Source organism: Schistosoma mansoni, chromosome 7 (genome assembly GCF_000237925.1).
Source record: "Schistosoma mansoni strain Puerto Rico chromosome 7, complete genome".
In the NCBI taxonomy this organism is placed as follows: domain Eukaryota; kingdom Metazoa; phylum Platyhelminthes; class Trematoda; order Strigeidida; family Schistosomatidae; genus Schistosoma; species Schistosoma mansoni.
Window position 1 is genome coordinate 9342151 of NC_031501.1, and position 24570 is coordinate 9366720.

At 36.8% G+C, this 24570-nt stretch overlaps 1 protein-coding gene across 14 annotated transcripts in view; it reads left to right on the top strand.

The window, feature by feature from the left end:
- The window catches only part of Smp_031770.1 (putative tropomyosin), a gene marked incomplete at both ends in the record, with an annotated part of 29319 nt that extends 4749 nt beyond the window's left edge, over nucleotides 1–24570 (top strand). The window contains 8 exons of one of the 14 annotated variants that reach the window (XM_018798795.1): nucleotides 1834–2011; nucleotides 7241–7374; nucleotides 9251–9368; nucleotides 10482–10552; nucleotides 13046–13121; nucleotides 14896–14958; nucleotides 17502–17571; nucleotides 24086–24570. In XM_018798795.1, coding sequence (XP_018653709.1) covers nucleotides 1834–2011; nucleotides 7241–7374; nucleotides 9251–9368; nucleotides 10482–10552; nucleotides 13046–13121; nucleotides 14896–14958; nucleotides 17502–17571; nucleotides 24086–24168 — 793 coding nt within the window. Of the gene's footprint in view, nucleotides 1–1833; nucleotides 2012–6808; nucleotides 6938–6978; nucleotides 7165–7240; nucleotides 7375–8967; nucleotides 9086–9250; nucleotides 9783–10481; nucleotides 10553–10902; nucleotides 11703–12598; nucleotides 12675–13045; nucleotides 13122–14895; nucleotides 14959–15217; nucleotides 15281–17501; nucleotides 17700–17819; nucleotides 17890–21015; nucleotides 22021–24085 lie in introns of those variants that run through there. The other 13 variants (XM_018798794.1, XM_018798796.1, XM_018798801.1 and 10 more) reach the window with 13 other exon arrangements.

The window sequence follows — 24570 nt, forward strand, 5'->3', positions numbered from 1 at the left end:
TTCAATTGACTCACGCTTTCAACTATGAAAATATTAAATCTCCATAGAAACCCCTTCTGATAATAATATCATCTTCCCCTGTTTGTTGCTGCGACTTATCTGCTATGATTACTTTTCATGCATTAAATTGCAAATGAACATATGATGTAAAAGGCATTCCACTTTATATTGTCTCTTATCTAACTTATATCATTTCATACAAATCCTAATCAAATTCATGGATGCGCACTGCTGAGGAATCCCATACTAGGACGAAACAGCCATCCAGGGCTTCCAGGTTTTCAATATTGATCTAGCTTCAATTGACTCATGAATTCAACTGTAACCAAATAAACAATGAAATAGAGGAAAGTAATCGCTTCTTGACGATTTCAGTTTCAAATTACATTTTGATGTTACCATTAATTATTCTGATTATTATACTCTACAATCCGGTTGAATTTATGACCACTTTTAATGATCTCAATGAATCTAACAAGAAAGTTTTCACTGATTGCTTTTATGTTAACCAATTTGTTTAACTTAACTATTGGCTAGTTCACTTGACTACTACTGTAGTGTGGTCTACTTATATCCATATAAGTAGTATATGGTGATGGTCAGACAGAATGTATTTTGGCAGAAGACCGATAAGGAAAGAACCGAAATGAAGCGCAATCGGTGGGAAAATGCATGAACAATGGAATTAGAGAAGATTAACTGATATTTACAGAAGGAACAGTTAAGATTGAGACAATTGATTGATAGTTTGCATATTAACTGTTCATTGTATCGTTATCAGAATTTAGTGAGATAGGCTGTAATTTGTGTCTAAATACATTCGATTGTCCCCAATCAGTGTTCTGTTCACTACACTACCTCATGATGACAGCTTCAGAACCCTATAAAAGTTATAAGGAAATAATTTGATCCTTGTTTATATAGTTGTGTCCAGTTATTTGTTAGCTAACATGTCATTCTATTAATGTAGCGGTTGTTTGAAAAGTACTTATTTTGAAGTGAATCTGTAGATGGCGTCGAGTCTCGATTGACTATGATCACCGCTACAGTAAGATTACGCGACCGAAATCGACTTGGTTCCTTTGATAGCTCGTAAACCAGAAGGCTGTAACTGGTCCAGATAAATTATATTTATTGGTGATCTCGTGGTATCGAAAGAATACCGAGACGTGTCAAATGGTACAGGTAAAAAGGCGTAGAACAAGAAAGTTCGAACGAACAAGGCGGCCGACCGAATGAAAAGTTATTTTGATACAGTTAAACAAGACGAGTACAGTAAAACAATAACTGGTACAATTGGTTATAATAATAATTGTTTCCATCATACCAATTGCGTTCTCGTTAAGTAAAGCAGGTCACTACAAATCATAACCTGTGGAATCCAACTATATTGAGGGTAAGATGCTTAGTTATTTACTAATTACATTGTACAGTGATCAAATTGATTGAGATCCTACAATTCTATTAAGCTGACGTCGGGACTCAATGGAATTTAGTGAGCAAATCCTATGTATGATAAGGGATTGTAGCTGTAAATAATTCCCCAAAATCAATAGCTCTGTAAGTGTTCGACATTGGATGCTGACCACATTAGTTTTAGTAGACTCGTTTAGCTGAAGGCGTTCGATCATGCATCCGTACCAGATCATGTTACAGAACGGTGTGGGAAGCATCTCCTACGATGATGGTCTACAGGATCTAGACTTTTCAATAATCCTAAAATTCAATGAAATGACTATTCACTATGTCATCATCCTCAAAAACTTTATTTCATAAGTTTATTGTTTACCTCAATTGAACTAACCTTATCGTTTTCGATAATCTTTATAACAGAGCTGATCAATTGGAAGCAAAATTACGTGAAAAAGAATTAGAAATGCAAACTAAAGATGAAGAAGTTGCAGAAGTACTTAAAAAAATTCAACAAGTTGACACGGACAAAGAAACGGCACAAACTCAATTAGCTGAAACTAATACTAAATTAGAAGAAACAGATAAACGAGCAACTGAGGTAAGTAACTATGAGTCTTTATTTTATTGTTATTATAAAATTAATAATTCGCTTGTTTAAAAATACCGCCACTTTTATGAGATTGTTTAAATGAACTGGTTTATGTATAGTTTTGTAATCAAAGTCTAATGGTTTCATTGTTACATGAGTTGTCCATATTTCATAAGCTTGACTAAGTCCTAGTGTCATTTTCCAGCCCTACGGTCACTTACCCTACTGGTACAAACAAAACGATTACATTGATAACAACAACAACTACTACTATCAGGTTTCACAAGGAGAAATATATATTATGAAGGGCTGTTCCACTCCCGACAAGTTCAAACACTATTAATCACGATTTTCCATTCGAATATTGGTAATCACTCTTTAAGCTGGTTAGTAGAGTGAATAGAAGTACTATTTATTTTGGAGGTTTTTATGAACTGTTTACAATTTAGAGATAATTTGCTGGAGAGGGAGACAATAATTTATGAATATCCTTTTAGCAATGCCAAAATGACCTTTGTCAAATTCACTCACCATGGTCAGCTTAATAGCCAAAAGGCTGTTTAATCATAATGATGAGTGAATTACACGCCCAACTTCAGTACATGCTATCTATAATTTCGTTGATTCGTCCATAAATCAAAGAGTCGCCCATACGAACTTTTAAAAGATATTTGTCTTTGTAAGTTTTCATAAAAATGTTCTTAAGTGTCTTCTCTTCAACATTTCTCTTCATACAGTCGGTCCACGTACAGTGAATCTTAAAAGTATTCTTACGCTTCATAGTCCGTTGATTGATTGTTTACAGTTATTGTGTGTAGTATGGGTCCTTAAAGATATCCTTCGGTATTCTTACTGATAGCGATTTGGAAGTGAATATCACTCTTTGAATAACTGTTGCATTCGTATTGTTATACATGTATCATGAATATGCATAATGTAGTGTTCAAAAGAGTGAAAAGTAACAGATCTTTTGGAGTAAGTGGGCAACTCGAAAATTTTTTTATTCATTATTGCTTGTTAAGGTCTTCAGAGTAGACAAGTCGTAGTGGAGATTGTCTGGATTTTCAGCGGTCATTTTCAATGATCATACCGAGATATCTTTCTGAATAACTATTATATACTTGAAAAAATAGGAATCATGACGTTTCATGTCAGACACTAACTCACAGTCGTCATGGTATGGAAGTAAAACAATTGCATGCACCTTCGAATGATTCGAAAGATAAACTCTCAGTTTCTAGAGTTCACTCATAACATTCAACTGAACAAGTTTGCTTTTAGCTTCTGCTGTTAGTACTTACTTAAGAAGCTTGCATGAAATACAAAAATGACTCACTTAGTTCTTGGTCATTTTAAAACTTAAATCTGTCTTTTTTGAAAACTCAAACATGGATGAAACTAGAGGCTATTCTATCTCATAATTTCCAAAGTGGGATTGATGCTATAAATCTCTAATTCAGTAAATAGCAGTGTGAGTACTTAGTAGGTAACACGTAATTTCAAACGTTCAGTGAGGCTACACGTTTATTAAAGAATGCTGTCCAAATGTCTCTGGGTCCTTTTCCCTCATCCTTTTCATCTTTCTGATGTGAGTCTGAAAAGTCATCCATCACTAAAAAATACATATCTTTGTCAGTGTACATTCATACATCTATAGATGGCCCCGAGTCTCGATTGACTATGATCACCACTACAATAATATTACGCTCCCGAAATCGACTTGGTTCCTTCGCTAGCTCGTAAATCAGAAGACTGTAGCTGGTCCAGACAGAGTATATTTGTTGACGATCTCATGGTATCGAAAGAATACTGGGACGTGCCAAAAAGTACAGGCAATAAGGGAAGAGCGTAGGAAAGTTCGAACGGACAAGGCGGGCGTAAAGCATATGAGATTTAAAATAAACAAGCACAGAAAATCAATTGGGTGGGAAATTTGTCAGTGAAATAAAGAAGTGGGAAAATAGGAGATTTTGCGAGACAGAGATGGCAAGAGTATGATAACATCTTACTCTAAGTGTTCGACAGCTCTTTCATGTCAAAGAAGTCAGTCTTTAAGTCCATATATTGTTTCACAACCCTATCTTGAACAGATATATCAAGAGTTTTTTTACAATCGCGTTTTTCGGGTAGGGCATTCCAGGTTGAAAATTCCCATTCTAGTCAGTCAGTTCACAGATACTTGAACATATGAATAGACTTTTTGTGACAATTTGAAGGTTGGCTTTTAGTTAGTCATTTTCTATTTACACTTGTATCAGTGATATGTCTATTTCAAGCTTCCGTGAATCCTCCATGCCTTCACTGGCCCTCCACAGATTTATAGGGGGACCAGTTAAGATTTCCTACATTCTCATTGATAAATATCAGTTAAAACAGGAGACAGTGGTTTCTCCCTAGAATACTACAGGCACTTACATTGTTTCACGTAAGTCGATTGAGATAACTTTGACGCAGGTTTCTCCACTCAGTCAGTCACATAGCTAGGAATGGCTGGAATATGTGAACAATCTCTTTGTCAGTTAGAAAGTGCTCTGTACTACTTTGACAAGGACGAAAAACAACTCATGAATAGTTGCTTTCTGATCCTAGAAGAATGATTCACTGTGTGGCGCTAACACATTTATTATGAAACAAGATCAGCCTTTTATGAATCCACTTTTTGTCTCATGACAATCTCTATTTCGGGAAACCTATTTTATTCCCGTATATTGATGCTAAACCTGTTTATTATTATCATATATTTACCACGCTCTACGTGCGACAACAAATTCTAAATCTCTTTTTCTGATATGCTTGCTTGCATATCATGGGAAATGCTACCCATTCCGCATAGTCGTCGTTTACCATACTGAAAACTCAGATGCCGTGAATGTTTGGTGATTTAGTTCTTTCACAGTCTTAGTCAGCTGATTTACTACTGAATCTCTATACTTCTAATGTCGAGAATGTAAAATCTCTGCTATTTGAAAATACATATGAGATTGGTCGTAGTTTTTCGCTTTATGAAGCACTTGCGCGGAAAAATATCGAGTAGCCGCTTCTAATAGTTGTCACGGTAACATTTGATTTGCATGAATACCCCTAGACCTGCATTATGGGTTGAGAGGCCACTTATATAAATAAAAACAACTTATGGTATTTTAGACACTCGATCATACCAACACAAGAACTATTGTTTTCGATAGGTAGATCCGGATGAGCTTTTGTCACTTACTTTGAAGTTAACACATGACACTCTTAAGGATTTCAGTCATTTTAGTCTGTTGCAAAGTCAAACAGAGTAAGGTTGGATGTGCGTTTCCGCACCGCTTTTTCCGTATTTCCGGATGTATTCCAGATTGTTTGTTACTGAAGTATTCACAAATAATTTATACAAGTTATAAAACTAATTTACGACAACTAAAGATATTTGGGTGAAACGATAAGTGATATAACAATGACTTATTAAAACACATGACCATGATGGTATCATCCTCATATTTTTAAAACGTCTGAGTGAACTAATAAGGGCATAAATCAAGGATTACAGCACAAACTACTGATAATTGAGGCAGTGTGTAGCGGTCCACGTTGAAGATTCTACAGGTATTCTACTTTTGGTAACGCTTTTGTCAGTAACACATTTATAATTCAAGGATACCAGACAGTCAAATCAGAAGTTAGGGATGAGTGACTTCTAAGATACTTTAGTATAGTTTTCGTTATGTTAAGAAGTGTTTGATCTAAGCTAGCCAGCAGTTGCAAGAAATGGATTGCGTGGGGTACCCACTTGTGATATAGTGTGGATCTGTAACCGAGGGTCTTAAGCTAGGTTGTGTTCGGCAAAGTTAATGACGTCAGCTTTAATGTCAAAGACTTACAGGGCTATTTATTTCTGTGGATTAATTACTGCTACAAAGTCTAGCTAGAAGTAACTTTATGTACTAGGGGAATATGGAGAGTGGAGTGATTGAGGTGAGATGATAACCCATCAAGTGCACAAAACGCATCTACATTCAATGGCAGACGAGACAGACAACAATCAGCAATAGTACGAGCCTCAGACTATGACTATAAGTTGTGCCATCCCAGTTTGACTTAATGTGAGTAACACTCGAAGCTTCATTCTTTTCTGGATAACGTAAATGTCGTGTGCTTCAGGGATTCCTTCGAAACGAACCTTAAACTTGTCTACAGAATGCTAAGTTCGAATAATTTTGAATGTTTTGCCCCCAACACTTAGACTATTTTTCAGAAATATATGGTTGATACAGTACTATAGTACCTTAATATAACAGTAACAAAACGCTTGGTAATAACACTTTCTCGCATATCTCACCAATGTAGAACAATCAAAATCATTCAAAGAATGTTTTGGATGTAATTGAAGTCACTAAATTCACCCCAGAAGTCTCATTTTACGATACATCTCAAGAGTCTAATGAGCAAACCTGGGATGGCTCAATTGTGAAGAGTCAGGTTTATTTGATTAAGCATTTAGCACACAAAGGAGTGAGAATAAAGCATCAAGACACCTCAAGAATAAGGGAGGAACAAAGAAGGATAGAATGCTTTTCAGCGTTACTTTCTCATGACTGGAGATTCGGCCACCCAAAAAATCGGTTGTCGGATGTACCAGAACCTGGAATTCAACCACTGGAATTACTCGGACCGAGGTTAGAACCTGAGGGTGAAGACCAGGTGACGTTAGAAAGCAATTTAGAGCGCAGGAATTTACCATACGAAGAGACAGATGAGCTGTTGTTTTCTGATTATGGGAGCGAAAGTGACTATGAAGACGAATACGTTGAACGGAGGCGCAGCTCGAAGTTCATCGACGACAAATCTGCTATGGAAGAAGCTTTATCAGCCGTTTATCTTAATTCCGGAACACTTATAAAGATGGCAATCATTGGTGTTGAGCTGCAAAACGTTATCAAAGTTTCCTTACGAAAGGTGAGGATGCTTTATATACACCGATATTTTAACCGCCGTGTTTGGTTTTTGTTGCACATTTTGGTCATAAGATATATTCGGAGTTTTTTAACTTAAGAATGTCCAGTCCTGTTATCGGTGCTGTAAAGTCTAAAATGCAAGGAATGAAGCTTCAGATAGACCAGCTTAAGCAAGAGTTATCTTCCAAACAAGCCATTTTAAGGAAGGAGGAAGAAAATAAAATCAAGGTATATAATTTTTAAGACCTACCGTATTTATATGGAATCAACCAACCTCCTTACTTGTTTTGTTTATTTATTCCAGGCCGAAGCTGAAGTCGCCTCACTACAGAAGCGAATTCGACAGCTTGAAGATGAATTGGAATCTACTGAGACTCGTCTTCAAGAAGCTACTGTTAAGCTTGAAGAAGCAAGTAAAGCTGCTGATGAAAGTGATCGGTTAGTCTATAGCATTCAGAAATTAGCCTTCCCATCAATCATCGCATGCCTTTTTTGTTTACCCTTGGGTTCTTATTTATAAGTGTTTATGATGAACTGATCAGTGTGATGGTTCCAGAGATTGTTGTTCCCTTGAAACATCTGGTAAACTGTAGAAGTGCTCGTAATTTGGAAACATACCTTCAAAAATTTCTTGAGCTTTGTTACTGACTTCAATTCCGTGATTCAGTAGTTAGTGCAATCCAGATTTTTAGTATGGTAACGCTATCTCTTATACGAGTTAATTTTTGTTAGGACTCGAAGGCATATTTTAACACCTTTCCTGTATTCCCACACAATGCGGGAATATAGTCTTTAATTTGGCTTATAACGGATTTAAAACAGGCTTAGGAGCAGGATAATGTTTATTGAATATAGAGCTATAGCAAAATTGGATAAACTATTAATTTCGAAAACCTAGGAATTAATGTCTCCGGTTTCACAAAATAATGTCACTGACAGCCTTCTAGTTTAGAGGGTCCTTTCAATGTAAATTGCTCGAATTGGAACCGATATTGACTTTTAGGTTAAACATGAAAGCTTCTGGACGGACAATTGTATTTGTTACTGAGTAGTCAAAAAGGTTTTGCTGTTTACTAGCATGTGATTAATCTAGTGTTTTGAGAACCTCCATTGATACCGTACTACCTATTTTGTATCAAATTATTTGATTTCCAATGCTAAAACATGTGATTCTAAATGTAATTTAAGTTTTAATACAATCAACTATCTTCATGTATGCTGTTATGATTTTGCTTGTTAATAAAGCTTACTGTTAGTACGGCTCACTTTGTGGCAACCAAAACAGCATTTGAAGAGTTCCTGCTTTCCCTGTGGTTTAGCCATTGAAGCTGGTGGGTGTATTTGACTGAAAAATATATTTCCAATGGAGATCCTAATCACATAATATTGGTGATTTTAGGTTGCGGATTGACTGTTTGTCCAAGTATAGTTCGTTAGTCTGTTGATATGAATGTAAAGGTCCACGTTAGGGCTATTCCTATGGATTTACAAGTAGCCATCGTATTTCCTATCTAAAAGTATCAAGTTTAAGATGCGTTTTTCTATCTAAATTGCAATTGTTGATTCCGAACGGGTCTACTTTATCGCTTTGATTGGTCGTAGAGTGAAGTTAAATGGGTTGACCAGTCTATTGACCTCAAAGGTCTTATCAGCCTCAGTGAGTTGGTGTTTAACTTCGAAACAGGTTCAAAAATCTTGCTTGGTCGTAGACATTTAGCGACATAGCTCACAATCAACATAATAGCACATCTGAATTCATTCCTTTTCTTGGTCTAGATATTGAATTTGATACGTTCCGTTTAGTGTGGCAACCAAAAGAATGAATGAGTGTTTCACTTAACTACGTCACATTCATACTATTAAGCAAGCGTCCTCAGACTCTCAGTCTTAAACGAGTCAACAGTCTCTCTTTATTCAAATGAATTGATTTATAGATGACATAATTGTTCGCGTATACATTTCAAACTTCCCATTTTGATCGATTTTGTTTGATTATGTTTTGTCATTGACACTATATATTCATAATCTTAGTGCTCGTCGGGTACTTGAGGCCCGTCAGACTGCGGAAGACGAGCGGATTTTACATTTGGAATCTGTGGTACAAGAAACTGCAAAATCTGTGAGAGATGCAGAAACAAAATACGAGGAGGTATTGTATTACATTAAAATATATTTTTTTAAAAATAAACATTCATACATCTTGACTGTTTGATTATATTCTTTCTAAAGCCAATTCAAAGGAAACTTTAACAAACTTTTTATTAATAAAAAAAGTATTATGAAAACGTTTAATTCCTTTATATATGTTTCATAGTGGTCGTAAAGTATTGGAGAATCGTACTTTCGCAGATGAAGAACGTATCAATCAGTTAGAAGAACAATTAAAAGAATCTACATTTATGGCTGAAGATGCTGATCGAAAATACGATGAGGTGCATTTCTAACTGAAACTAATGCATTCAATGTCGTATGAGAATGAGTTTCAGTGCATGCCATATTGTACCTGTGTGTTTACAAAAAACAGAATAGTTTAGATAGTGATTGCTTCTTATTCCTACCAATTTTGCATGCCTTCTTATTCAAAGAAGTTCAGATGGAACTTAGAACATGGTACATTTAGAAATGTTTTCACATATTGACGAAGACGACTACAATAGTCAATATGGCGAGACTATAGTTTATGAACAACCTTTGACCTATACTAAAGTGACTTTAGGAAATTTCAGTCACTTAATTGGTCCAAAATAGGGTTATACATTGGTGTGAAGAACTAGGATTAGGATTTTTTCATGACGAACTGTCATAAGCTATAATGCTGAAATATTATTTAGCCATATAGATGAATGAATTCCGCTACAAAATCCAAGAGTTACTGTCTTAACTTCAATTGGTTCGTCCATAAATTATAGTCTTGCCGTTTTGGTGGTAGAATTTGTGAATCCACTTCATCAGGTTCATTTGTTGTATTACAACTGCATGCTATATTTTACATACTGTTTTAAGTAGTTGTTATTCGTTAAATGCATTGTTTATCTTATTTGTACAATTGTACAAACTGTATATCATAAAGTTATACAATTGATGATTATGCTGTTTGCTAGTTCTACACTTCATATACATATTTTAATATTCGATAACGCTTAGTTTGTCTGAAATTATCCAATTTTCAATCGATTGTTGCCGAAAATTCAAGTTCATCAGTGGATTGTTAAAGTACATTATCGAGATATGATGAAAACGCTTTGTTCAATCAGTTAGCATCTAGCAAATATAGTCGGCTACGTATAGACACTATGAGTCAGTGTCTGTAACACAACTGCAGCCAGATTTTCAGGCCAGAATTGAAATGTCGCATTATATAGTTTTACAGTTGCTAACGTCATTTCCTTTTGTTGTGTTTTATTTGTACGGTCCTAAAAAACCGTTAATTATTACTTATATATCACGTCATCTTGTCGTATTGTGGTAACTTAATATTATATATGATTTTATAGCAAGCATAAAAAAAAATTAAAATGTATAAACCTAACTTATTGTATATGTAGGCGGCTCGTAAGCTGGCTATCACGGAAGTGGAACTCGAACGGGCTGAGTCTCGCCTGGAAGCTGCCGAAAGGTAGTAATTCCCTCCTGCTGCTACTACTATTAATACTACCATTACATTTGATTATGCACTAATGTTGATTGTATATTCTTTGTGTATGTATGTGTAGCATGCTGATTTCCACTTGATGCACACTTGTTTTTAAAATTTTCTATCTCGATTTTGATTGTTTTTGGTGTTGTATACATTTTATTATAATTAATTCAAGGCATATACAAGTGCAAAACTGAACATTATTTTCGTGCTTTTAAATTTACATGGTTTGGACTTGTTTTTTCTTTTGCTGATTGTCGTGCATCTCTCCTATCCTATTGCTGTGTTAATTCGTTTGCTTGACCTATATATTCGGCTGTCATTCGCAGGCCACTCGAAAACTTGCCGTTGCCGAAGTCGCACTATCTCACGCTGAAGATCGGATTGAAGCTGCAGAAAGGTACTTCTTAGATTTATTGGTGAAACTGGTGATTTACATCCGGTATTGCACCATATCTGTAGTCTAGTTCGATTGTATGTGATGTTCACTGTGGAATCTTTTTTGTTCCACTAAAAAAAACTAGCCATTTATCCTAAAGAACAACATTAAACGATACTGCACATGAATTATGAAATAGTTTTACTATTATTATTAGCGTTTTTCATGTTATGGAAAAATCTAGTAGATATATCGGTTATGCATGTTTTGTCTTTGAAAACTTCAATTCTCATCGTATGAATAGTAGTTTTGTAAAATAGAGTAAAAAAAGATGGGAGTAATTAGTTCCTTATTGGTCACTTACTTATTAGTCCATTGGTTTATGTGGTGTGAGAGTTGCTTAAGCTTTTAACTATGTAATTAGTTTTAATGAATGTATGCTACAATAGTCATTATTATAACTGCATTGTGTTATTTCGTTCAGTTTATTGCATTACTTATTGCTTGGATTGATTTTATTTCATATAGCATATACTCCCCACTCTATTCCCTAATATGTAGCTGTGATTGTAGTAGTCTAGTGTATAATTATTTTATTTAAACATAAATATTGGTACAAAAAAGCACCAGATAAATATGCGCCTCACAAATCTCATTTGATTTGTGTGAGGGCTGTGATACTGTTCAGGTGCCCAGACTGAAGCAGGTGGTTTTCTTAGGGGGCCACACCCCGAGCCTTTGACCTGAAGGTCTAGTCCACAAGGCAGTGGAGCATCTTAAGGAGATGCAGTCCCATGGTAGCCGGTGACCAACGATTGATTCATACGCCATTTGTTCCTTCAGGATACTGGAGCCAGCCTATGTGCACCATTGGTTTGGAATGAGGGTTTTCCAACTCCCCTAGGTGAACTTTCCGTGCCCACCAACCCGGTTAAAGCGTCGGACATTCGCTTTTCGTCCTCTCAATTTCGTAAACAACACCCTCGTCACGAGAAGGCAGTGTAATATACAATCAACTCATCCATCACGTACTTTAATGAGCCATCGGTGCAGATAGAGCAGATCTCGAACTCGGAATACTTGGTAACTGAAAATTAATCACTAAGTTACCGCTCTTTATTTTAGGAAGTATTTCATAGAGTAAGGTTGTTCATAAGAATTACACACTCATTCAGCTAGAAAGCAACAGTGATTAGTATTGAATTGCAGACGGGGACTTTTAATTTGAACAACTTTCTTTAGCTCTTAAATTATACTTTAGGTTTATTTAAACTGTTCAAGATTAACCATAATGATTATAGCAATTTTAATAGTTAAGATCATGAATCACTTGAAGGTAGACCAGTATGAAAAGCCTGGAAGTACTGAACAGCCGTTTCGTCCTATTGTGGGACTCTTCAGTGGCAGTGCGCATCCACAATCCCGCTTCATGATCTCAACTAATAAAATGACTATAATATCCACAAAACCCCTTCTCATAATGATCATACATTTTTTTTAAGTAACTCTGATCTGCTTTTCTTCCTCTAATTTTTCTTTTCTATACTGAACTTTCATTTCTTATTCATGCATGATCCTAATATCATTTGCTGTGGTGTATAATGGACGTTATCAAATCATTTCGTTGCATGCATTACTAATGATAGTCGTTTAAAGGAGCTTCAGTCAATTATTCATGGTACAATGGGTCAGTTAAAATCTTTAGAGCACCAAGAATCTCAGGTTTGTAAAAGAAGCATTATTTCTATAAACATATATGTATATTGACTAGTATAGAGTACTTATAGTGACTATATTGAGTAATGTTAACGAGGAATAGTCTGAAATGAATAGATCACAACAGTAATACACAGATCATGGGTAATAACAACCATTCATGTTGTTGTAACTTATGCATGGTTGTGAAGTTTTGTTATTGCATGATTAAATTCGTGAACATTTCCACGTAGTCTTCTCTCTCTCGCTCCACCTCTATCTACTGTCAGGATTGCATGATTTATCAGTTACTGCCTGTCCCTGAATGCTTTATATCTCATTCATTGTGTCTGCAATGCATAGTGTTTCTAAGTTAATTTATTATCATCTGTTTATAGTAAAATTACAGAACTCGAAGAAGAGTTACGCATTGTTGGTAATAATGTAAAATCTTTGGAGATATCTGAACAAGAGGTATTTCTATTATTTTGTAGTATCTCTATGCTTATACATATATATATTTGCATATCATATATGCAACTGATCGATTAGTGATTAGTGACCAATATCTTGTTTGTATAGTCCTTCTATTCCAGATCAAAGTTACAATGTGACCACTATTTTAAGTGAATCAACATTGCTTGCAACATGTTAAGTAGTTGAAGGTAAAGTATCACTTTCGCAGTTCCACTCTAATGCACAACTTTTATATACCATCAAACTGAAAAGATGGATAGCTTTTTGAGAAGAAAAATACTACTGACGAAGTCATTCTTTACGATCATTCAATTTTCTTAGCCTTTAACAAACCAGTTGTATGCATTCGCCAACTAGACTGAGGGTTGCAGGTCCGATTCCCGGTTGTGGGCTCGTGGATGGCCCACGAGATAGGTGGTCCATATGAAACGGTGGAACAGCTGTCCAGTGCTTTCAGCTTTGCAATGGTTGTCTAACTTTGATCAGTTTGTGATCTCCACAACCCTATACTGATTATCAGAATATGTCGATTTAGAAGTCTAGATATCTGTCTATGTAAATGGCTCACCACACACACACACACACTTAATCTATTTTAAACTGTTTACTTTCAACATGTGTGGCAGTCCACAGTGAACCTTCATGCTTTAGATATATTTTAACTGAATAATTTTGAATATTAACTGTATATGTGCTTACTTACACATTATTATTATTATTATAAAACTTTCTCTACCAATTAAGTACGTTAGAAAATGAAAATATTAACATTCAAAATGTTAGGAATTTCTGAGAAAGATAAATACTATGGACTTAGGTGGATGATTTTCGTGGAGTTTTCTCTAAACTGAATAGTTTGGTCGTAGAGCTTTCATCGTTGTTTTGACCAACATCATGAGCACAAACTTCATGTAGGAGTGAAGTGTCCCAATGTGTTTTAGGTGAACACTGAAGAGCTGTTGATAGATTCATGCCAAATTTTGGTTGCTATTATTCTATCGAGTATCACACATTCGACAGCGGGATGACTAGTCGTTTCTCGAACGCCTACAGTCAGTCACAACATAGAACTTCGTACGTACGTACATCAGTTCAAGTTGCCATACCACATTAGCACGGAGATGAAGTTGTCGATTCAAATCCCATAGTGATAGAAGTAGTAAGAGTAAAAGCAGTAATCGGAAAGATTAGGGTTTGAAGATGTTACTGAAGGAGCATAATCCAATGAAATAAATTTGGAAAGAAAAAAAAGACATGAGGAATTCAGAAGATTAGAACTCGGGAGAAGATAAAGAGTGAATGCACCTTTGCTATTGCACACGATTTTGAGCCATGTCATTCAAGGTCTCTAACCATCAGTTGCTATCATCTCGCGGATCCCAACCAGGTAGTCTACACCTACCAACATGGCTTAGTCCAATTGTCAGTGACTTCATGGATTTGTGTCACGCTTTGGTCTGTCCGCCCCTAGCTTTCTTCCAACCTACTCCTACATCATAAAACATCGCACGTCGGGACAGTTGGTGGTTGGGCATACGTAACGTCTACACTAAAGCTCAAGATGTTTAGTGTGTTATTCTACATAAACAACTATCACTTCACTGAATATTCTGCATTGTTACCTAAAATAAGGGTGGAAAATCATGTGATATTAATGCCTCATTGTGGACACCTAAAACCAATAAGACCTCAGTTGTTAAACGCCATTTTATTCCTTTATTTTAGTCCAACATTATATCTGCTTACATTTGACTGGTCATATTTATTCTAGGCAGCCCAGCGTGAAGAGGCATATGAAGAGAATATACGTGATTTAACTGAGCGCTTAAAAGCTGTAAGCTGAGCATGCTCAGATACCCTTTTTTTTCTCCCGCCCCCAACTTGTATATAAAAGTTGCATGAATACTAATAGACCGTAGTAACTTGACACTTGAAATATATATTATTGTTACTATCTAAATAATCATATTCATTCTAATATCTATTTTTCTTATGTTTTTTCTCGTTAAATGCATGTTTTCTACGACTGGATATTGAATTCGCATGTTCTCAAAACACTTTTTTTTGTGTATGTGGATATATATTCAATTTAGTTAAATAAACAACGTAGTCTTCATCAATCTCAACTTGCCTCTTTATCAAAACAATTGATTGAGGTATTTCTTTTGGTTTTTTTCCTACTTTATTGATTTATTTCATTTGTAAGTGATTGAATATTCCCAGTGTTGTTGTTGTTGCTAAGAACTGCAACTATTTCCAGCTGACGAGTCTTAAATAGGACAGAACGTGTGTCTTAGATTCCACTAGTAGTTACTATTCAACTGTGTTCTTGAAATGCTCGTTACTTCGTTATAATTATATATTTGATGGTAACACAGTTGATTAGCCAGTCAGTTGCTAACAGCGTCGTAGAATCTTGCACACGGAGCCTTTGACCTAAAGATCTGATCTACAAGGCAGTGGAGCATCGTAAGAGGATGCAGTCCCATCGTAGCCGGTGACCAACGATTGATTCATATGGCATTTGTTCCTTCAGGATACTGGAGTCCATGTGCACCATTGGTTGGGAGTCAGAGTTTTTCAACTCCCCTAGATGAACTTTCCGTGTCAACCAACCCGGTTAAAGCGCCGAACATTCGCTTTTCGTCCCCTCAATTTCGTAGACGACACCCATGGTGCGAGAAGGCAGTTAGTAGGACTTCCCTGACAGAGGCTATATACACGTGGCCGTGTGAGAACATTTGGAGAGGGAGAGCTGACTCTCTCCACTCTCTACCGTACCAGGGCATTTGGGGGCGATAGGAACATTAACTGGGCGGACTTGCATGCATATAGCAAACAATTCTCTTTGAACCTAGTACACAACAATACTGTCATGCACTGTCCCATCGCCCTTGGCAGATCAGGCAACCGGAAAGTTACGAAAACATCATCAGAGCATGCAACAGGCTAGGTATCCCAGTCTTACACAATTGTGTATTAGCAAGTGAAAATAAACTTAATGCATGGTGATCAACTTATAATTATATCATTTAAGGTATCTAATCGTTAACTGTGGTTATCTCACAGACTTCCAATCAAAACATTTTAACATTTAAGAACGTGATTCAGTCACTTCTTGAACTGATGTCATGTTTTTTTTTAAACACTATTTTCCAAATTATTACTGTGTTAATTGGCTTTGCATGTTGGGGTATGTTGTATATAAATAAGTACAAGCACATGTCTCAGTCACCTGAGTAGGTCGATATTTACCGATTTACCATCTCTTACTGGTCTGACCTTACATTTAATCTCAATATGACTCATTCGGTGGTTCCATCATACAACGATGCTTCGAAGACATTCATATTCAAATACTAGCAAACTATTCTTATTTTCAACATCAGACCATATGGTATGGCAGCTTTGGCTAATGTATATTTATTCCTGATCGCTTACTGATTATAACTGACCGTTTAAAAGCTGTAAAATAATGCACAATGGACTATTGTGAAGCCAATTACGCATTTGATAGTAATATACACGAATATCTCGACTGTTCCATATGTAGTGAAATGATTTGGTTTGTCCACCATTAGCTTTCTTCTGTCCTACTCCTACACCAAACAATATCATCAAGGTAGGTGGTGGTTGGACATACGTAACACATGTTCCAACCACCTCAGTTAATGAAGATTTACTACCCCATCAATCGACTTGCCACCCTTATTTAGTACCCTTTCCTTAACCCAGGCATTGTTTACTCCGTGGTCCAAAGATACATGAAGAATGTTTTGAAGATACCTATGATTGAATACTAATAATCCACGAATATCCTCTATTTCTAATGATCATGTTTCATATCAATAAAGTAGAACGAAGCTAACTGTTTTATAGTAAACTTATCCATTGGTTGGCAGACAGATATCTCGCTTACGCCACAAGTGACTTAAGTTGGCGAAAGTCAATCAATCCTGAATCCGTGCTGAAATTTCGTCAGACACCAAACCATCAGGACTGGTAAGATTTCCAAGATAAGTGGAGTGGTCGATGCGTTCATCTACTTCTCTACTTCACTCGCTAACTCAGGTTAATCCTAAAGTAATATTTTACATTCGGTAGGAGGGAACTGCATTTCATCAGCGTTTTCACCAAACAGAACTATATCATTTGCATATTCTAAGTCATTGTTTATGGCATGAATAGTATTGGTGCTTTTGTTTCTCGTTCAGTTGATTCTTACCTTTGAAAAAACTATTAGTTACTGAATTATTGATAGAGTATTCAAGTCTTTTTGATTGAAGCATGCATAGAAGGCAATTCAATAGATGGTCTGATTTCCATGAAAAGGAAGGCATATTTCACATTCTACATCTCATTTATTATTGTTATTAGGCTGAGGATCGAGCTCAAGAATCTGAACGACTTGTCAATACTTTACAAGCTGATGCTGATCGTCTTGAAGGTAAAATACGCGTACACACACACACACGCATACGATTACCCCTACATCGAACTACTGTATTTCAGCATCTAAATAGGTTTTGTTTTGCATCGTGTTGCTTAAAGATTTGGATTGATCTTATATCTTAGTATATTACCCTAAATAATGTATGTATCTTACCTTGTGCATGAATCAATGCTTGCCTATGTTTTTCATTTTATTCTATATATAATCTATCTCCCAAAACATTAAACTGGGAACTATTCCAGGCTGAACGACGTGTTAAAGAAGCAAGTCATCAAGAAGAGATGAAACAAATCGAATTGTGTAAATTAGAAGGTGAGTATGCATTCTGAAGTGGGGAGAAGTAGGATTTTCTACTGAGAATAATATTTGGTTTTTCGAATTATTGTTATACAGTGCATACTCAACTCTGAACTCTACTGTTTTATGGGTCAGAGAAGAAGGCTAGTGATATTCTGTACTAAATTTAAAATAGTCTTAAGCCGGAATTCTGAACTTGTTACCAAGGGATTGAAAGTTATGTACACTAACCATTCAAACTGTTACTTCATATAATTACATCACTGCTATTGTCATTATTCTGATAGTAGTCATTCTAAAAGTATCAAGTTTCCTGCTTAGCTTGATTAATATTGTCTAGTTTGCAACCAGTCTTATCCTGTGAAGTTTCCTAGTTAGTTAGTGCTATTAAAAGTATGTAAGGGTTCGTCACTTCCTTTTATTGGGTGATCTGAAACGGAAACTGGTCTAGATGGCAAAAGAGAATGACCGTAGAGCCTAAGGAGGATAACTCAGTCATGAATATAGTGGTCTTGATTGCTGTTAGAGGTATGAGGGCGGTTATCACTTCACGGTTGCCCACACCGTGGAAGGATTCTTCTAGAGGTACCTGAAAAGGAAATTGGATTAGAAGTGGTCTTAGTGACCTGAGAGTATGACCGCAGTGCCCAGGGGACAACTACTTGAGGTCGGTCACACACGACCTTTTTGTGGGTAATTTTTGTGTTAGCTCCGTACTTGTTGGGATCTTACCGACGGGGGCGGATATCCGTGGGATAAGGCGAGGTGTGCATTTTTAGGGTCGACCATTTCTAACCCCATCCCTTGTGGGAAGGCGGCATCGCTGTTATGCTGGTTGTCTGAAGGAAACACGTTACTGCTATCACACCTTTGTACAGTCAGCAGTAGGACTTCGCCTTCAGACCTTGGGTTTGCCACTTTTAGTCTTACCGCTCTTCAACCGACCTGTCTGGCATGGTAGGACCTTGAGGAACGATTGTTCCAGCCAGTATAGCTCGATTGGTTCATCACGATAGGCAAGCTCGACCACCACGTCAAGATAGCAGCAACGGTGGGGAAGGAGGATAACTACTTGAAACTAGCCACACGCAGCCTTTTGTTAGTGGTTTTGGGTAAATGAACTGTCAATTTGAAGTGTGCTTTCTTCAGGGCAGGTGTTTTCCAACGCGCTCATTTGGTTGTGGAAAGGCACTACCACATCAGATTGTGGATGTCTGGTGGAAACAGCTAACTGCCGTCAAACGCCAATACAGTCAACTATGTAACTTTCCCTTCCTTCTTTAAGTCTCTGATTTTAATCTTATCGTCTTCAAATCGATCTGTTTGTCATGGTAGGACTTAAGGGATCAAGTGTTTCAGCTAATACAACTTAATTGGATCAGCACAATAGGCAAGCCCAATCATTTTATTTAGGCAAATTGTACACATACATCTGTTCTTTGAATAACCGACACTTCAAGCAATCTATACAGATAATGATAAAAAGGCACATCTATATGGAAGAGCTCGAATTATCTCTAGCATCATCAGTCTATGAAGTTGTTGACTTAGACTAAGTGTTTTCAACGGTTACAAACTTATATATTTCCTTATTTACGGTTGGAAAGCTTTTGTTACATTACATGGTTGAAGGTCAATTGAAGCATCATGGATACATTAACTATTTATTTTTCCATAAATCTTGTCTCGTTCTAAATTACGGCTTCATACATCAATCCATATCCAAGAATCGAACCTAGGATGTGTCCAGGTTCTTTGGCGAGTGATTTCACTATAGACTATCACTCAATGATTTAAGGTTTAATGGTTTACATTGTTAGTATTACACGGCATCATTAAGTGCGATTATTGATAAATAATCACCTAAAACTCTTGTTATCATTTTTTTTTCACATAAACTGGTAATGATAAGTGACAAAAATCAACTAATCATCACATGTGTAAGTGTTAACTAAGATGGTGGTTGAAGGTGATCAACAGGAAACCCTGGACCCGGGTTTCGTGCTACTTGGCACTCGTCAGTAAGGTGTACCTGTAATCTTGAAGGAACTGGTGCTCCCTCACAGGTTCGATCCCGTGTCACCCAGCTTCACAGTCAGAGACGTTACCACTAAGCTATTCGGGCCGACCTATCCTTGACAATATCGCTTTTTCGATCTGCTTTTGTGTTTGGTATTATTAACCCTCTCCCTGGCTTGAGTTTAACTACTAAATTAATGAGATTTTTCGCATATAATTTAGTCAAGCAAAAACAATGTAGTCTGATTCGTCTTCCTCTCTCCCCGTTTCTACGTTACTCACGCACGAACTCATGAAACGTACATTTACTTTGTATTTATCACGGAAATAAGAAGAATTCACTATTGACACAGTTGATTATAAGCAAAGATGGTTGGTGGCTAGCAGTGGAACCTAGTAGGCGCGTTTCGCCCAGAGTTGATTCAGTAGCTAATTGCATAACGTGATGGTATTTGAAGTCGAACGGGGGTGCCGGGGTGAGCATCAACTCTGGAATACAGGCACATCCAGCTGACGAGTCTCAAAGTGGGACGAAACGTGCATCCCGGATTCTACTAGCCGCCACCACTTATCTCTGCTTATAATGCTTGTGATCTAAGACAATATCGAGGCAATCCGTACACAGGATGGACATATGTCAATAAGAGACTGATCCATTCCAGCCTTAAACATCAATCTGAAAATTTAAGCGAATCATACAAAACTGAATAGTTTTGTTATATCTAGAGCTTTGATTCTTACTATGCCGCGTACTACTAGACTACTTGAACGATCGAACCCGCAACGTTGCAAGAGAGAAGACAGAAGACTAGTAAGTAGGAACTTTTATTCCCCCAAACAGTGTCAAAATATAGTACATAAATCTCATGTATTTATAGTTTTTGACTGAGAGTAAATCATCATTTCAGACAGCCAATAGGCACATAGGGGGTCATTCTTATCCATCCAATAGGGAAGCTACACGTCGACATTCTAGAATATTCCCCTAGCAGTGATTGAATGGAATGTCTTCGGCACTTTCTGGACTTCCCGAGGCTTCCTAGACTTTCCCAACAAGCTATCCTTACAACTTTACATTCATTTAATCATTTATTCATTTTTCTTTATTTCATTCATTTATAGAAACATTGGAAGCTGAACAATTGAATCATACAAATCTTCGTCGTGAAATGGAAACCATGTTTACTGAAGTAGAAAATATCTAATTCAGTAGTGTATACTATTGGCAGAAATATTTTTTTATTTCAATTTTCCAAAGGAAATGGATCGTATATAGTGATACAAATGGATATATATACTACATAAGCATGAGACTAGTTAGATGATACTATGAACATTTACAGCATGGTATCTTTTGGTTTGCTGAATGCCCCCTTTTTTTCATCCCCCCCCTACCCCCCTCCCGCTTTTGAGAATGTGTTTTGAAAGATTTCCGCTTGGAGATACAACTGCTGTTACTATTGTTTCCTATCAGTATTCCTTCAAATCTCTGCTTTGTTTTCACTTTGTTTTTTGTGTATTCTCTACTGGTGAAGAGTGTGATTTTATAGGATGATATACTTACTATTCTCTCTTGGTAAACAGCGCCTATTATATACTTCTTCGTAGACTGCTATCTTGATTTTTCTGTTTTACTTACTTATTTTTTCTGGTTAGCGTTTTTTAGCGAGTTTGGTTTTCTACGGGATGAGGTCGACGATAACCCCATGTCCAACCCTCCTCCTTTACCCGGGCTTGGGACCGACGGTAGCCCCCGGAAGACCTACAGGCGGAGTTTTTGGTTATATAATATCAGTATATTTTTTTCTTCTATGCTAACTCCCCTTTCTATTCTCTTTTTGTTGTCTACCACCATCCTTCATATACAATCAATGCTTGCTTTGCCCAATGATTTTTTTTATTGTCTATACGTGCATTATGATTTATTTTTCTCTCACTTGTTTCCATGCTTGTTTATTCATATGGTATATGTGAGTGTGAGTGTTTGAACTATTGCATAGTGTCACTATAGCCTTATGTAATTTGAAAATTAATTGGTAATATAGAAAACAATTTGTAACCAATGAAGTGTTGATGTTGAATTAATCATTCTCATCACTACTACTAATAGTAGTAAATCAAGTACACAAATTTGTGTTCTATTCTCTTACTAACTATTATATATCTGAAGTATCGTGAAGAGATTCAGTCCCATGGTAGATGGTGACCAACAATTGATTCATACGGCATTTGTTTCCTCATGATACTGGAGTCCATGTGAACTGTTGGTTTGGAATCAGGGTTTTCTAACCCTCTTAGGTGAACTTTCCGTGTCCATCAACCCGGTTAAAGCATCAGACATTCGCTTTTCGTCCTCTCGATGTCGTAGACGAAACCCGTGGTGCGAGATGGCAGTGAGTAGGACTTCCCTGACAGAGGCTATATACGCGTGGCTATGTGAGAGCATTTGGAGAGGGAGAGCGGACTCTCTCCACTCTCGGCCGTACCACGGCATTTGGGGGCAAAAATCCGTGCGCCGGGAGAGGTTCTACAGTGACATGTGGGATTGTAAAACGGGTTCGAACTTTGTAACTATAACATTAGTTTGATTAAGTATGTTTAAATGCGAAACTTAAACTACGAATATTTAACCACTAACTTCGAAATTAGGCTTGGATTGGGTAGATATCTTTCATTAGACTGAGGATGATGTATTGACAATGAAGTTATCTTAGTTCTTCAGTATGGCTAAAGGATAATTTTTTTATTATTTTATTTAAACACATAAATATTGGTACAAGGAAGCACCAGATACATATGCGCCGCACAAATCTTTGATTTGTGTGAGGGCTGTGATACTGCCTAGGTGCCCAAACTGAAGCGGGTGGTTTTCTGAGGGGGCCACACCCATAGCTTTTGACCTAAAGGTCTGATCCACAAGGCAGTGGAGCATCGTGAGGAGATGCAGTCCCATGGTAGCCGGTGACCAACGATTGGATAAAGAATTAGCTGTTGTCCATTTTTCTACTTAAGATGAGATTCTTTCAATACAGTTTATTATCATTGATCGTATTGAGTAAAATATTGTTGTGTACTGTAAAACATGAATTACAACCTTAAGGTAAACGAAATATTCGTCTAAAGAAAGAATCAAATAGTGTACACAATTCTCCTGTATAAATTGCATTTGATGATGATAAAATGGCAGAAATCAAAACACTTTACTCTCTGGTACAAAATGAGATTTAATACTCTAGCTAACAGACTGAATATCTGATCAAGAAGATGCAGTCGCATGGTAATCGGTGACCGACAGTGGGTTTATACGCCATTTGTTCGTTCAGGATCGTGTTGCCCATATTCACCATTGGTTTGGAGTCAGGGTTTTCCAACTACCCTAGGTTGGCCGTTCACTAATTGTCTTCAGTGAGTTCTTATCTCACAACAGACGTGGATGCGCACTGCTGAGGAGTCCCACAATAGGACGAAACGGTCATCCAGTGCCTCTAGGTTTTCCATGGTGGTTTAGCTTCAATTGACTCATAATCTCAACTAAGAAATGTGTTCTATCTAGTTTATACTGAAATTGAAGGCATTGAACATGACTGATTTAAAAACCATTAGATAAATTCGAAATTTTAAAGATTTGGTCTTGTTCTTGTTAAGGAAGGTTACAGCGAGATCGCCATCGGCTTCTACTCTGAGCCATATCTGATAACTTCTCTAGCCACTGTGTTGCACCATCTCTCGGACCCTAGCCAGGGAGTCGTGAAGGACCAACAGAAGCCAGTCCTTTTCAGCTTTCTTTCATACCACGACACCATGTCATACACTGACCACCTCTCCGCTTTTTCCAACCAGTCCCAGCGTCGGCAAATAATGCACGACGTGGGATTCTCTGGGACGACCTTCGTAGAACATGTGCAAGACACCGAAGTCGGTGTTTCAAGATGGTGACACCAATTGAATTATCGTCTCTGCGCCCGAACACAGGATGCTTGTAGTTAGGTGCATACTACCTGGCTTAAGACCTCACGTTAACCACAATCAGTAGTTGGAGACGTATGAAATGACTTAGAATCGATCACAATTGCATGGATACAATCACTCTTTAGATCATAAGCTCACTTGGCTTATGATTAACTTGAACACTCGAGTGTATGTATCACATAACATACACATTACATTCTCTTTTTTTCTTTACTCTTTTCAGATGAATTGGTCACCGAGAAAGAGAAATATAAAGCACTCAGTGAAGAATTGGATTCAACTTTTGCAGAACTTACTGGAAACTAATTATAATATAACTTTATCTTGTTACTAAGCATTTTCTATCCTTACCTGATCAGCTCCTTAAATGAATTCAATATATATACATATATACTGCTTATATGATATGAATGCTTGGCAACTATTTCTCTCATTCATTTTCCTCCTTTTTATAGTTGATCAATATTCATATGTATGTTTATGATTATCCTTAAATTATTGATCGAATTGAAATGTTAACGGTTCCAAATTCTTTTTCATTTTACTTATATCAATGATCATGATATGATGGTTTATTCCTTGAATATTCACCCTGTTCCTAGATTTCCTTATGTTTAGAACCCTTAAATTTGTTGGGGTGGGGGTAATTTTGATGGCAAGTACACATAATATGCAAATAAATAAATATATATATTCAACGTAACTAGT